At 32.9% G+C, this 14477-nt stretch overlaps 1 protein-coding gene across 1 annotated transcript in view; it reads left to right on the forward strand.

Annotated features, from left to right (window-relative positions):
• LOC126882015 (putative inorganic phosphate cotransporter) overlaps positions 1-14477 on the forward strand; it is a 177266-nt gene that overhangs the window by 137396 nt on the left and 25393 nt on the right. Inside the window, exon 3 of the mRNA XM_050646785.1 lies at positions 2928-3061. Within this exon, the coding sequence (XP_050502742.1) occupies positions 2928-3061 (134 nt within the window). The remainder of the gene's footprint in view (positions 1-2927; positions 3062-14477) is intronic.

Here is a 14477-nt window from a genome sequence, read left to right on the forward strand (position 1 = left end):
CTTCTGTACAATCATAGCTCAAAAGCCTGAAGTTTTGATAGGGTTTCCGCCTTCAACATCCACGTTTCTACTCCGTATAGAAGCACTGAATACACGTAACATTAAGGCACAAATTGAACCTAAGCGAGACACAACCTGCGTCGGCGAACTGCGTAGACAGTATTGCGCATCCTACTATCAATTCATGCGTTCGCAGGTCTCGCTTGGGAACGTTTGTCATCGGCGTACGGCGTACAGTTTTCTTGGGCCGCGTTTTATGTGTTTTTGTTTGCGAGATGGAAGTATCTGAAATGAATACGGATGGTACCTAAGCACAATTAATTTATTGTGATAAATAAAAGTATTAGCATAGTCAACACCCCGAGTGAAAACTGCGTTGTCTTTGTCATTAAATTCTGATAACTTTTGGTAGACTAAATAAGCGGCGATACGAAATTAATAATCAAAGTTATGCCTTTACAAAATTACATTATTAGAAAAATAAGGTGAAAAATGATTCATGTTACTTAAAACCGTGATCGATAAAAATATCGTATTACCCTCAAACTCAACTTGTCGACATATTACATTTTTGTTTATTACATCATTTTTTTATGCTTAAAAATTAGAAACGAAATATGCAGATAGTGTTATTTTTTATGACCGATCAGTAGCGGAGGGATTATGAATTATGTCCTGCAGTAATTGTAAATTATTGCGTTCCTGCAGTAATTGTAAGTGATTGTGATTCGAGCAGTAAATTGAGGAATATGAGTTATAGTCGAACAGCAGGGGAGAGATTATTTTAAATATGTAGATATTATGCGCAGAATTAAAATACTCCGTGTAAGATATCTTTTTATGCACCCGCTTATGATCAAATTCGATGTTTTCGAAAGTCATACCGCTACGACTACTAGGGACGTGTAAGATATTTTTAAAACGTTACTAGTTACAAGTACGGAAATACCGATATTAAGTTGCCTACTCAATTCAGCACAAGGATCAGAACCGGTATCAAAAGTAACCGTTACATGTCGGCACTGATTTTGCCCGTCTCTATTCGCCACGTCGATGGCCAACGGTTGGGTTGGCTTGTGTTCAATATGCGGTGTGCAAGAAAAATAAATGCACGGGTCACCTGTCCCGCTGGCGCAGTTGTATCTCGCTTAGGTTCAATTTGCGCCGTGCCTTAAGGAGCCTTATTTTTGTCTATAGGGTGAAGTCATGGCTCTTGAACACAGAGCTCATAGTCAAGAATGTACTTTTTGCCTTTCCAATCCGACATCTAATCTCTTGGGTATTGGTAAAGCAACTATTACCGTGTGGAAATTATGGGTCTACCCCAAAATCCCGACAGCCAAAATCCCGACAGGCCAAAATCCCGACAGGCCAGAATCCCGAGAGGTTTGATAAGTTTCTTTTTAACATATAATTAGATTTATTTCTTGTTTTTTGTTTATGGCCATCTGTTTTTTATTTTTTGTTACCAAACAAAAGTATTTTGTATTAAAAGTATTAAACAAAAGTCGGAATTTTTACTTATGCGAGGATTGTTGCATGTCGGGATTTTGGCCTGCCGGGATTCTGGCGTGTCGGGATTCTGGCTTGTCGGTGTTTTGGCCGTCGGGATTTTGGCTGTCGGGATTTTGAGCAGCACCGGGAAATTATAGGTGCATCGCATAATTCTGATATTATTCACAATACTTTCGTCATTTTAATTTTTGACCTAAGACCTCTGATTTGTTTTTATTCATTAATTTTTTCTATATCAATTCCTGTAATGTTGTTCATTAAATCGACGAATTATTTACAATTTGATTTAATTTTTAATCATTCTAGATATCCAATAAGTTCGAGAATTCCACGTTTTGTGACTAAATAAACATTGACCTTGTTAAACATTTATTCGGCGTCAAAAAGTTAAATATCGCTAAAATAATAATTATATGTATTCATACTAGGTACCTAGTTAGCATGAATTTTATAACGTCATTTGGGGGGTCAGCATATGGTAAATCGAGCCAGAAGGAGGTATCTGAGTAGTAACGATGAAAAACAGAATAACTATCCGAAATTCACGAATAGATGACGTATAGTCAAAATATTAACGAATTAAAAGCTCGAATAATGAAAGGAAACAATAAATACCGACTTATTTCTGAGACTTCAAGTCAAAATATGTATCTGGAAGGGACAAAAAGACTGTACAAAACTGTTATAATTCTAACTCATGTGAGTGAAACATGGGTGTTACGAAATCAAATTGGGGAGGTACAAGTGCAAGATAACATTTTACAAAAGATGTATAGTAGGAAAAATGAAAGATTACCCATGAGCGATCATATTAAACACATCTTTTCTAAGTTTCAGAAAATAATGAACTAGTACCAGTACTATAAGAACAGCTTATATAAGTATTACATGTACTTGCGTTGGCCAATTTTTTTTGTGACACGGTGACAGAAAAATACATTATGTTCGTTCATGGGTAATCTTTCATTTTTCCTACTGTATAAGCATAGAAATGGTCTTGGTCAAAAATGGTCTTGGCAAACAACCAATAGGAAAAAGGAACAAAGAGTGCCCAAGGAGTAGGTGTATGACAGTGTTGTAGAAGATGGAGGTATTGGAGTTCTTGACTGGAAAGAAATAGCGAATAACAGAGGTGAATGGATAAGAATAGTAAACGTATACGGCCCAACCAGACAATAAATAAAATAAAATTATTTAATGTTAAAATATTAAGTATTAGTAATAGTAATGTATTACTGTAAACAGTGAACTATACGCTCGAAGCCTACAAGGCCTATTGAGCAGAAAATAAAGATGTAGGAGTTAATAAAAATATGGGAATGGGGATAAGGAGAGATGTTGATAAAAATCTAAAAATGTAAATGATACTGTGTAAGATATAAATACAAACGAATGTTTTCTTTTTGTTTCAGAACAATTTTTTGGAAAGAGGCATGTGCAGTACCTTCTGCTCTTTAGTGTAAATGTTTTAGCGTATGGATTAAGAAATATTTTAAATGTAGCCGTTATTTCCATGGTTAGCAAAACCCCGCCAGAGGGAGTCACCGTAAGTTGTTTGTTTTATTTTTAAAACATTTTTCGCATATCAAAGAGATAAAACAAAACACACTATTAATTTAAAAATTACATATAAGTCATTGTCTACAAAATACAATAATAATTATTATATATAATAATTATTATTTAACTACAGGAAGTATTTTCATATAGTCCATTCTTTCACGGTTTTTGCTCTAAATTTTAAAGAACCGCTTGGATTGACATGAAATTTGGCATACGTATAGCTTACATGTCAAAGAAAAAAAGTGATATTGTACCGATGTGTGCTTTTGCCCTGGGGGTGAGATTCACCCCCTCTTGGGGGTGAAAAAATATATGTCAAAAATAAGTCCGGAAATGGGTAAACTGACTAATTTTAAGTAACTTTTGTTCTATAGAGCTTTTTCGCCAAGTCAACACTTTTCGAGTTATTTGCGAGTGAATATGTTCATTTTTCAACAAAATAACCACATTTTTAGACGGTTTTTCGCAAATAACTCAAAAAGTAAGTATTTTGTCGAAAAAAACGTTCTTAACAAAAATATAGCTTATAAAAAAGTTAAAAAAATGGTGTACTGTAGATCTCGTAGAACCAGAGTTATAGCCAATGAAAAATAGATTCATATTCACCAAATTTCAAATAGAATATTTCGACGTGAAATATCCAAAAAATTAAGCACTCTTTGGGGTAAACCCATTGTAACTTTTTTTAAAGTGTTTAAAAAAAGCTTTATTTCTGTTTTTACAAAAAGTTTCTAGCATTAAATTTAAGCAAGTTACGTTCAAAATAAAGTTGGTCCCTTTTGTTTTTGCAAAAAAAAATCGGGAAGACCACCCCCTAATTAGCAACTTAAATGAAATTAATCGTTACCGCTCCACAAATTATTTTACTTATGTTGTGTTTATATGATCTGTAAGTTTCATCGATTTAAAGTGCTTATTTTTGAAAAAATTTGGGTTCAAAATAATATTTTTAAAAATTTAAATTTTGAAAAATATGCTTTTTTTCAAAATAACTTAAAAATTGTTAGAGATACCAAAAATCTCGAATAACAAAAAAAGTCAGATTTGCTTTTCTGAATATCATGTATTTTTTTGTTTTTCTGTTAGACAAAAATTGATTAAGATTTGGTGTTTCTAAATTTGCATACATTCGTGATTAGTGACTCGTTCAACCCATTTTAACTACAGCCCTTTCAATAATAAGGACTTTGAACCGATGAAACTTACAGATCATATAAACAATATATACACGAGTCAAGAAACTTGTGAAGTCGTAACGATTAAGTTCATTTAAGATACTATTAGGGGGTGATTTTCTCATTTTTTTTACCAAAACCAAAAGGGACTAACTTTATTTTGAGCGTAACTTGTTTAATTTTGATGCTAGAAATTTTTTTTATAAAAAAAATGAAGCTTTTTTTAAACACTCTAAATAAGTTGTAATGAGTTTTCCCCGAAATGTGCTTTATTTTTGGTTATTTCACGTTAAAGTATTCCATTTGGAATTTGACGAATATGAACCTATTTTTCATTAGCTATAACTCTGCTTCTACTAGGTGTAGAGACGTGATATATACACCATTTTTTAAAAAAATTTTACGGGCTATATTTTTGCTCAGAATGTTTTTTCGACAAAATACCTACTATTTGAGTTATTTGCGAAAAACCGTCTAAAAGCGTGGTTATTTTGTTGAAAAAATGAACATATTCACTACCAAATAACTCGAAAAGTATTGACTTAGTGAAAAAACTCTATAGAACAAAAATTACTTAAAATTAGCCAGTTTATCCATTTCCTGACTTTCTTTGGACGAATATTTTTTCACCCCCAAGAGGGGGTGAAAACCACCCCCAGGGCAAAAGCACATATCGGCACAATATCACTTTTTTTCTTTGACTTGTTAGCTATGTGTATGCCAAATTTCATGTCAATCCAAGCGGTTCTTTAAAATTTAGAGATTTTGCAATATTTTACCTTAAAGAACGTACTAATAGCCGTACCAAAATACTTAGCCCAGTCGGGATACCATTTGACCTTGCATTAGGAGCTGCGCCAAATTTTATTTTTCTAATCTTTAGGGAGGGTCAATAGTAGTAAAATTTGAAATCTCGACTAAATTTGACCGTTGCGTTAGCCGCCATCTTGATTTTAAACGAGAACAGTTTCTGTTCAATATCTCTGCCATTTTCAACTTTTCGACAAAAAATATACAAACTGAAATTGTTGAAAATACAATTTTCTATAATTTCGTTTATTATAATTTTTTTCGTGTGGTCCATATTTTTTGAGTTATGGGGAAAAACAGTGACAGTTAAAGCATAATTATTGATTTATTGAATTATCTCGTTTATTATTACCTTTACAACAAATTTTAGCCTATAAAAAAATGAAGAGAATTAAATTTTGTACAATTTTGATCTCTTTCATTTTTTTCATAAAATCAATATTTAAGGTAGTACGTATGCGGTAAAGGCGCGAGCGTAAGACCTGATTGATTTTAAAGCAATTGTTTTTGTTCAATATCTTCCCCATTCTCAACTTTTCGACAAAAAGTGTAAGGACTGAAATTGTTGCAATTACGATTTACTACAATTTTTCGAGAGAACCAGTGGCGGGTCTAAGAGGGGGGATGGGAAAATTCCCCCCAACGGGGTCCAAAATTTAAAAAAAATGTTGAAATATTATATACATGTTAGCTGACATGAAACTTAATTATCGACAGACAAATTCAACCAATAAAACCCGCTAGTTAATAAAATTAAGTGAACTTAATGCATATAAGTTATTATTTATGTCTTTTATGTACTTAGTTTGGTTGGTGTTTCATTGGAAGTTTCAAAAATTGTATAAAATATAATTCTCTTTATTTTTGTTTATGTACAATTATGTCGTAAAGTTAATAATAAATGAGACAATTCAATAATTATGCTTCCCCTCCGCTTCCACTATTTTCCTCCTTAACTCGGAGAATATTGATCGCATAAAAAAATTGTGGAAAACAAATTGTAGGAAATTGCGTTTCCAACAATTTTAGTTCCTACCGTTTTTGTCGAAAAGTTGAAAATGGCGGAGATATTAAGCAACAACGGTTCTCATTTAAAATCAATATTGCGGCTAATGCAACCGCGGAATTCAGTCGAGATTTTAAATTTACACTACTATTGATCTCCCCTAAAGGATAGAATTATAAAATTTGGGGCAGCTCGGAAAAAAGATTCAATTCAGTAATTATGCTCCCCCCACCACTTTTTACTATTTTCCCACTTAACTCTGAAAATATCAACCGCATGAAAAAAATTGTTAAAAATAAATTTTAGGAAATCATATTTTGAACAATTTAAGTTGAAAATGGTGTAGATATTGAACAAAAACAATTGCTACAAAATCAATCAGGTCTTACGCTCGCGCCATTATCGCATACATACTACCTTAAATATTAACTTTAGCAAAAAAATGAAAGAAACTAAAATTGTGTAGAATTCAATTCTATCTATTTTGTATACAAACATTTTTATCGTAAAACTAACAATAAACGAGATAATTCAATAGTTATGCTCTATTTATATATAACTGTCACTATTTTCCGCTATAACTCGGAAAATATCGATGGCACGAAAAAATTGTAAGAGTAGATATGATAGAAAATTATATTTTCAACAATTTTGGTTGTATACTTTTTGTCGAAAAGTTGAAAATGGCGGAGATAGTGAGCAAAAACGGTTCTCGTTTAAAATCAAGTATCAAGAAAAATTTAAATTTACACTACAATTGACCCCCCCTAAAGATTAAAAAAATAAAATTTGGGGCAGCTCCTAATGCAAGGTTAGGCCTGTTATTCGTCTAACCTGACTGGACTAACTGTATATTTTGTGAATAAATATAGTAGCAATATTTCAGTTCTTGATGTGAACATAATATTATGTATGTTCGTATTGAACCATGTCTGATTTGGTCCCACTATTAATTATTAAAATTTTTACAATCGGGTAAATGTTATTGGACCTTTCTTCAAATTTTTTAGCTATTTTCAACCAGCCCATTGTTCGTAGAACTTATACAGTAATGAGCGCGCTAATAACCGGCAAAATAGCGCAAAAGATGGAAAACATAATACATTAATGATCATCACAAACGTATAATAGTATATTATGCAACGAGCATTTAGTGATGGTCATTATGAAGCGAGTATGAGGAATACGAAACGAGCCGTATGCTGCGACTTTCGTATAAAGTACGAGCTTCATAATGATAATTAAATGAAAGTTGTATACACTATTTTTTCTATGATCATTCACAACAAAAAATATAGTCAAATTTATTAATTTTGTAACACAAACAAATTAAGTAGTTTGACAGTTTGTTTACATATTGAGAATTGTCAAAGCGTATCTTTTTGACTCACCATTGGTCACTGCGCGTGTAACACCTTTATCGCAAATGCCATATCGCGATTCTATTGGTTAAAAATCTGTATTTTAATGAAAATCTGTATCATAATGAAGTTCATTATGAAGTTCATTATGATACAGGTAGTGACATCCTATTTGATAGTATGAGAATAGAAAAATTAACATTACATTACATACTTTCCCACTTTTAGACGTCTGTGACAGGAGTATTTTATAAAATTCTACTGTCACAGTGACAGTACTCCTGATACGTCTAAAGGTGGAAAACTATGTAATGTAATGTTAATTTATACGTTTATAACGATCATTTCCATCTCCACTAGTTTCATGTCTTTCTGATTCGCAATGTATTATGTTTTCCATCTTTAGCGCTACTTTACCGGTTATTAGCGCACTCATCATTGTATAGAGAAAATCAAAATAGAAAATATCTCTTTACTTGATGGACAAACAGGAAATAATCATGAGACTACACTTTAAGGAGTTCAATCTCTAATCAATCTCTCGGTTCTCTGTAATCAAATTGTACGGTAATCTATTCTTTCTTCTTTAAATAATTCAGAAATGTCTGCGTCTGTCTTCTAGACTTCTGTTTTGTTGCCAGCGATCTCTTTTAATATAATGTGTCATGTGTAGGTGAAAAGTATCATATTTATTTTTAACTTCGTCCCTTTATTGTATTAAATTGCGTTTTCTCATATTATATCTCCTTTGTGATTATTGTGTGGATTATCTTGTATTCTTTTTATCTTTATTTCCGAAGTGGAAGTCGAAACGTCAAGTAAATTAGTGTCAACCTTAAATTGTGGCTTTATTGTCAAATAAAATAATAAATTCCCTCCTTTGGTCGAGTGGATGTTCGATAAAATAATTGAGGGGGTTAGAAGTAAAAGGGTTTAAGTGCACATTTTTAAAATTTTACTCTAAGTACAGATTCGCATACTTAAATGGTATTCGAGCTTGGTGGTAAAACGATTTAAGCATATTTCGCCCTACAGTCGTCATCTATCGCCATTATATTTAGTTCACTGAAAACAATTGCAGTTTGCTTTGGTAGTAAACAGGTTTAACCATGCGCTGGAACCGTTTTACCACAAAACTATTTTTAATACTCTGTAAAAACAAATAGTGATAAACGAGTTTAAGTGCGCTTGAACCATTTTACCACAAAACTATTTTTAGTATTCTGTAATGTGTAAACACATGTTAATACAGGATTAATTTCAAGTAAGTAAATATTAGATTTGTGACCAATTCTGAAGACTAATTAAGTATTATGCAACGTGCCAGTTGTAGTTACACTGTGGATAACAGCTGGGACAAAAATTATTAGTAATATGTAGTTAATATCTGCACTTGAACCGTTTTACGAGTAACATTTATCGACACCATGTACCGATTCAAGTATCTTTTTTAATAATTGAAAACAAGGAAGGATATAGTAAGAATAATAATATTATACCCTTATATTTTTATCATTTTATAGTACAATGTACATTAGACATATTTTAGTTTAATGACTCCTAGAATTTATAAAACTCAAACAACTTTGAAGCTGATTAACTCAGAACTATCAAAACTGTACTTAAACCCTTTTACGTCTGGCCCCCTCAATTCTTCTTGTTTTCAATACACTCTAGTGTTCCCCAATACCCTCCTCTTTGCTTGGTGTCCTCTTTTTTTTCTTCTAGTATGTTGATTATTTCTTGTTTGTATTAAGTCTAACAAACAAGAAAACTAAGATACTTATTAATATTCAGTTCAGCGGAATGCTATTGATCGAGGTGTGAAATTATATACACAAGGGATCATTTCATAAAACAGGTAGATCCCTTGTTCATAGAATTTCACACCTTGAGCAATAGGTGATTACACCGCTCAGCTGAATATGAATATTAACGAATCTCTTAATTCTCTCGTTCGACTTTACCAGAACTTGACCTTTCACCAAGCAGTTCTGTGCTCTAGATAAAAGCAATTAGCTTTCTAATTAAATACATATAAATAATTTCTCCTCGCTACCATCCCTTACCCTTACAACACTCTGTTTTACTTGCATCAAGATGACGAATCTTGATATCCTTTCTTTTGGTTTGTGGAAGAAACACCAACCAACACGCATTTGGATTTAGAGTTCTTTGGCCTTAGCAGCTTTCCATTATGTTTTTCTGGTTTTCGATGAAAAACACATGGAGCTTTTCATAGAAAGTTTTCTTAGGAAATCTTTTATGGCCCTATTTCATTCTTAGACACCAATTTGTACGATAAGTCATGGGATCACTGTTATTTTAATCCCCGTTAACTGTGTAACTTCTATTTTTGGGAGGGGAGGTTACTCTTTTTATAATTTTCTCATAGGGAGTCCTCCTGGCAGAGATTGTAAGGATTCTCGAATCTTCCTCAAATCTTCAAGTCTCTCAAATCAAAGACAAGTCCCAAGGCAAAAAGTAGAGATTCAAAAAATAGAAATAAGAGATTCCAAATACAGGTTCTTGTAACGGCAATTAGGAAAAACGGCTGAATGGAACGAAAAAAAATTATTGGTGCTCAATTTGACTGTACATCGTCAGGTATTCAGATACAGGATCAAAATGTATTAGCAAGGTAGCGAAATTTTAAATGAAGAGCGCATAAACAAAGATACTACAATTCGTAAATTTTTGATTTTTTGTGTGTATTTAAAAATTTCTTTTTATTTTGGAAAGTAGAAATCTCTCAACTCTCATGCGTTTTTTACAAATGTATTAAACCTTTTCCCACCTGATCTAATCGTAACCACTTCCTTAAAATTTGTGATGTGATAAGTGAGTTCGATTACTTTTCGTACATGTTATGTAAATCGGATAATGTTAACGACCAAAGTTTTATATAATTATTAAAAATCAATAACCTCGTCTTCGTCTGTTACACTTTAGACGTGCAAGGCCGTAGACCTCATAGATTAACAAGAATTATCAATTAAGTTGACAACACTTCCTACGGGTTATTGCCTAATAATCCGATTCATAAACAGAACCTTGATGAAGAATACCATTGACTCAACAGTGTCCTTGGTTTATTACAAAATTTTCCATTAGTTTATCTTATTACATTGAACTTCAAGATTTTTTCTTTAATAAGAAAGCAAATATAGTACAATTATTATAGTTAAAAAAAATCAGATAAGTGGCAAGCAAGTGTCAGCTACTGTATTTTCTCCTGCCTTGCATTAAAAATTTAACTATATTATTTCATCCATGAGACAGTAATTTTATTTTGTAAAATTTAGTTAGTTATAGACTTTTAGGGCTACTTTAATCTTGCTAAAATATTTTTCCACTCAGCATCTAGCTCCAGAAGTCAACTGCTGAACATAGGCCCCCTCCTCGTGTTTCCAACCCGGTCTACTTTGCGCCGCTCTCATCTAGTTTTTATTTAGCCTTCTTAAATCGCCAGTCCATCATGTATGTGGTCTACAGACGCTTCTCTTGTTTTCCCTTGGTCACCATTCCAATCACCTTTTTGTCCATCGCTCATCTGTCATTCTACATTCAAGGCCGTAGACCCCATAGATTAACAACAATTATCAAATAAGTTCACAACACTTCCTACGGGTTATTGCTCAATAATTCGATTCATAAACAGAACCTTGATGAAGAACTATCGACTCCACAGTGTCCTTAGTTTATTACAAAATTTTCCATTAGTTTATCTTATTACATTGAACTTCAATATTTTTACTTTAATAAGAAAGCAAATAGTACAATTATAGTTTTAAAAAAAAATCAGATAAGTGGCAAGCAAGTGTCAGCTACTGTATTTTCTCCTGCCTTGCATTACAAAATTAACTATAATCGGCGGGCTGAAAAGTTCGTAGGCTGACACATAGATGGCGCTACTGGTATTAAATCCATATGATTTTTAGTCAGCCCTAACGTTCAAAAGATGCTTTTATAAATTTGACAGTTGTCGAACTATTAGTTTATGAGATATAGCATTTTGAGTGAAGCAACTTATGTTAGTTTTAAAAAAAATGGATAAAAAGGAATTTCGTACCTTAATACGTGATAGCTTTTTGACGAAAAAATACTGTTGAAGCCAAAGCTTGGATTGATAAACAATATTCGGACTCTGCACCAGGAAAATCAACCGTTGAGAAATAGTTTGCTAAGTTTAAACGAGGCGAGATAAGCACCGAGGATGATGCATGCAGTGGACGCCCCAAAGAGGCTGTTACCGATGAAAACATCAAAAAGTCCACAAAATAATTTTTGATGGCCCTAAAGTGAAGTTGTTTGAGAAAGCTGAGACTGTAAAGATATGAAAGGAATATTGTGCATGAATATTTGGGTATACGAAAGCTCTGTGCAAAATGGGTGCCGCGAGAGCTCACAGGCGCTCAAAACGAACAACGAATTGGTGTTTCTGAGAAGAATTTGAAGCTATTAAATCGTAATAAAGCCGAATTTTAGCGTCAATGTATTACAACGGATGAAACATGGCTCCATCATTTCACACCAGAGTCCAATCGACAGTCTGCCGGGTCCACTGCACGTGATAAACCGACTCCGAAGTGTGGAAAGAAGCAATGGTCGGCTGGCAAGGTTATGGCGTCAGTATTTTGGGATGAGCATGGTATAATATTTATCGACTACCTTGAAAAGAAAAAACCCATTCACAGCGACTATTACATTGCAATATTGGGTCGTTTGAAGGACGAAATCGCTTAAAACTGGCCCCATTTGAAGAAAAATAAAGTGCTGTTTCATCAAGACAACGCACCGTGTAATAAATTAATGAAAATGATGGCAAAATTTCATGAATTGAGCTTCGAATTTACCAGAATGTTTATTATAAACATGGAAATAATGAAAAGTCACATTCTAACGTTTTGACAGTTCTCTTACGTCAAAAATTTTGACCTACGTAATATCGCTTTTGTAGTAAAAATACTATAACAGCGGTTCCTGGATCCACTAGGCCGCCAAACACATTGAAATGTGAATTGTATTAGTTTAAAAGGATTTTCACCCTTTAACAGAGGCTTTGTCCTTCTAATATTTTTTAATATGTTTTGTGTCGACATTTACTCTTCCATGAGACATTTATAACCTTCTATTCTATAAGATAAGTTTTTAGTCATTTAGTCAAAAATTTCTCTTAATGTCCTTTATAGGAAGCTCTGAAGATGGCATGTGACATGCTGAAAGCACTTATTGTAGCTGATTTTAATAAATAATTGTAAACATCAAATTTTTTGAGAACATACACCTGTTGTCAGTTTGGCCTATATTTTAGAAGTGTGTACAAGTCATGCAGCCTTTTTCCATACACTAATTGCATAACGTTGACAAAAATACTAGTCCTCACAACGTAGCAATTTTGACTAAAGTACGCATTAACTAAATCTCTGTATTTAAAATCTTTTATCCCGTAAACTGTCATCAATAAAAGCAATACCTAGTAATCAGCTGCTAATACATACAATAATGGTTTCAAATTTGCCAGTGTAGTAATTGCGGATAATAGCATGGTGTAAATGTTATCTCAAGTACACTTATCTTTCCTATTTTTAAAATATTATTCATTTACTGTATTAAGATTTATCTCCTTTTTACACTAATTGAGATACTTTTGTGATTCATTTACCGAACCAGTTAAGTAATAAAAACGTCACACAGCAAATTGCAAATGTTTTCCAAATTATTATTAACTGTGCCAATTTTTAATTTTTTTCTTATGTAACAGTTCATTCAGACGCCACCACATCATAAATATATTTTGTCAAATCACAATCTCATATATACTAAAGTTGTTAACATAATATGTTAACAACTCAATAACATATAACAACAAGTCAATAACATACAATGTTATTGACTTTGCTTATTGGAATTTGCTTTTATTATTAATAGTGAACACTAAAAATAATTTGCAAAAGGCGCAACAGCGACATCTATTAAAAGCAAAACGAAATAAAGAACTGGAGGTCTAAAGATTTTGGTTGCTAAAGACGCTGGAAAACAGATTCTGGTTACAACCCAAATCCGAGCCTTCTACAGTTTACAAAGGAAGCTAACGATAAATGGATAGACGTGGGAAATCTGCAATGTGCATTCCACGAGCGATTTAATTGCTAGTACTCAATTTTGGAGTAAACGAAGGTACAGAAAGGCAGATCAAAATTTAGTTTTGTTTCAGAGACCACCACCACCCGTTTATGCGCCAGTGTTTCCCAACGTGGGGCCCACGCCCCACAGGGGGGCAATTTGATTGTTAAGGGGGGCATTTCGAATATGGACTCGACACTTTTAACTCTTTCCTTCCGGGCCATTTAATTGCAATGCTAGATTTAGGTGAAAAATATTAAAGTCTCTATTTTCTTCTCATACTTCAACTAATAATCGTGTGTTTGAGGCTAGTTATCAGATTTCTTTATTCGTCGCTAAAACTATTAGGAGAGAATTTAATAAAACCGTCAATATCAGCATCTCTTAAAACGGTTCCTGGAAAAGATAACAAAGATCTAAAAGCTATGTCACTCAGTAAAATACTGTTAGTGGAAGAATAGACGGAATGGGTGAAGATATTGAAAAACAACTTGATGAAAAGCTGAAAACAAGAAATTTCTCAGTGCAAATAACTGAATAAACTTTGAGAGACATTGAGACAGTATTGATAAATTACATCTTGTGCTGCTGATGGATTGATGGGCAAGAAAAATGTCTGCTTAAAATTCATGAAAGATGCGAATCCAGGATTGATTCCTGTGCATTGTGTTATTTATAAGGAAATCTTGGTAACTCAAAACATCCCACCTCTTAAAAAATGTATTCATTACATTTCTTGATAAAGTAAGGTAATGATATTAAATCTAATGCCAAATGTGAGCATCTCTTCAAGCTATTTTGTGAAGAAAAAATAAAGACCACGTGAGACTTTTATTTCATACTGAAGTAAGATGCCTATCTGAAGGGAACTGCTTGAAAATATTTATGGAACTGTTTGCTTCTGTTAACGATTTTTTAAAT

This window comes from Diabrotica virgifera, chromosome 3 (genome assembly GCF_917563875.1).
Source record: "Diabrotica virgifera virgifera chromosome 3, PGI_DIABVI_V3a".
In the NCBI taxonomy this organism is placed as follows: domain Eukaryota; kingdom Metazoa; phylum Arthropoda; class Insecta; order Coleoptera; family Chrysomelidae; genus Diabrotica; species Diabrotica virgifera.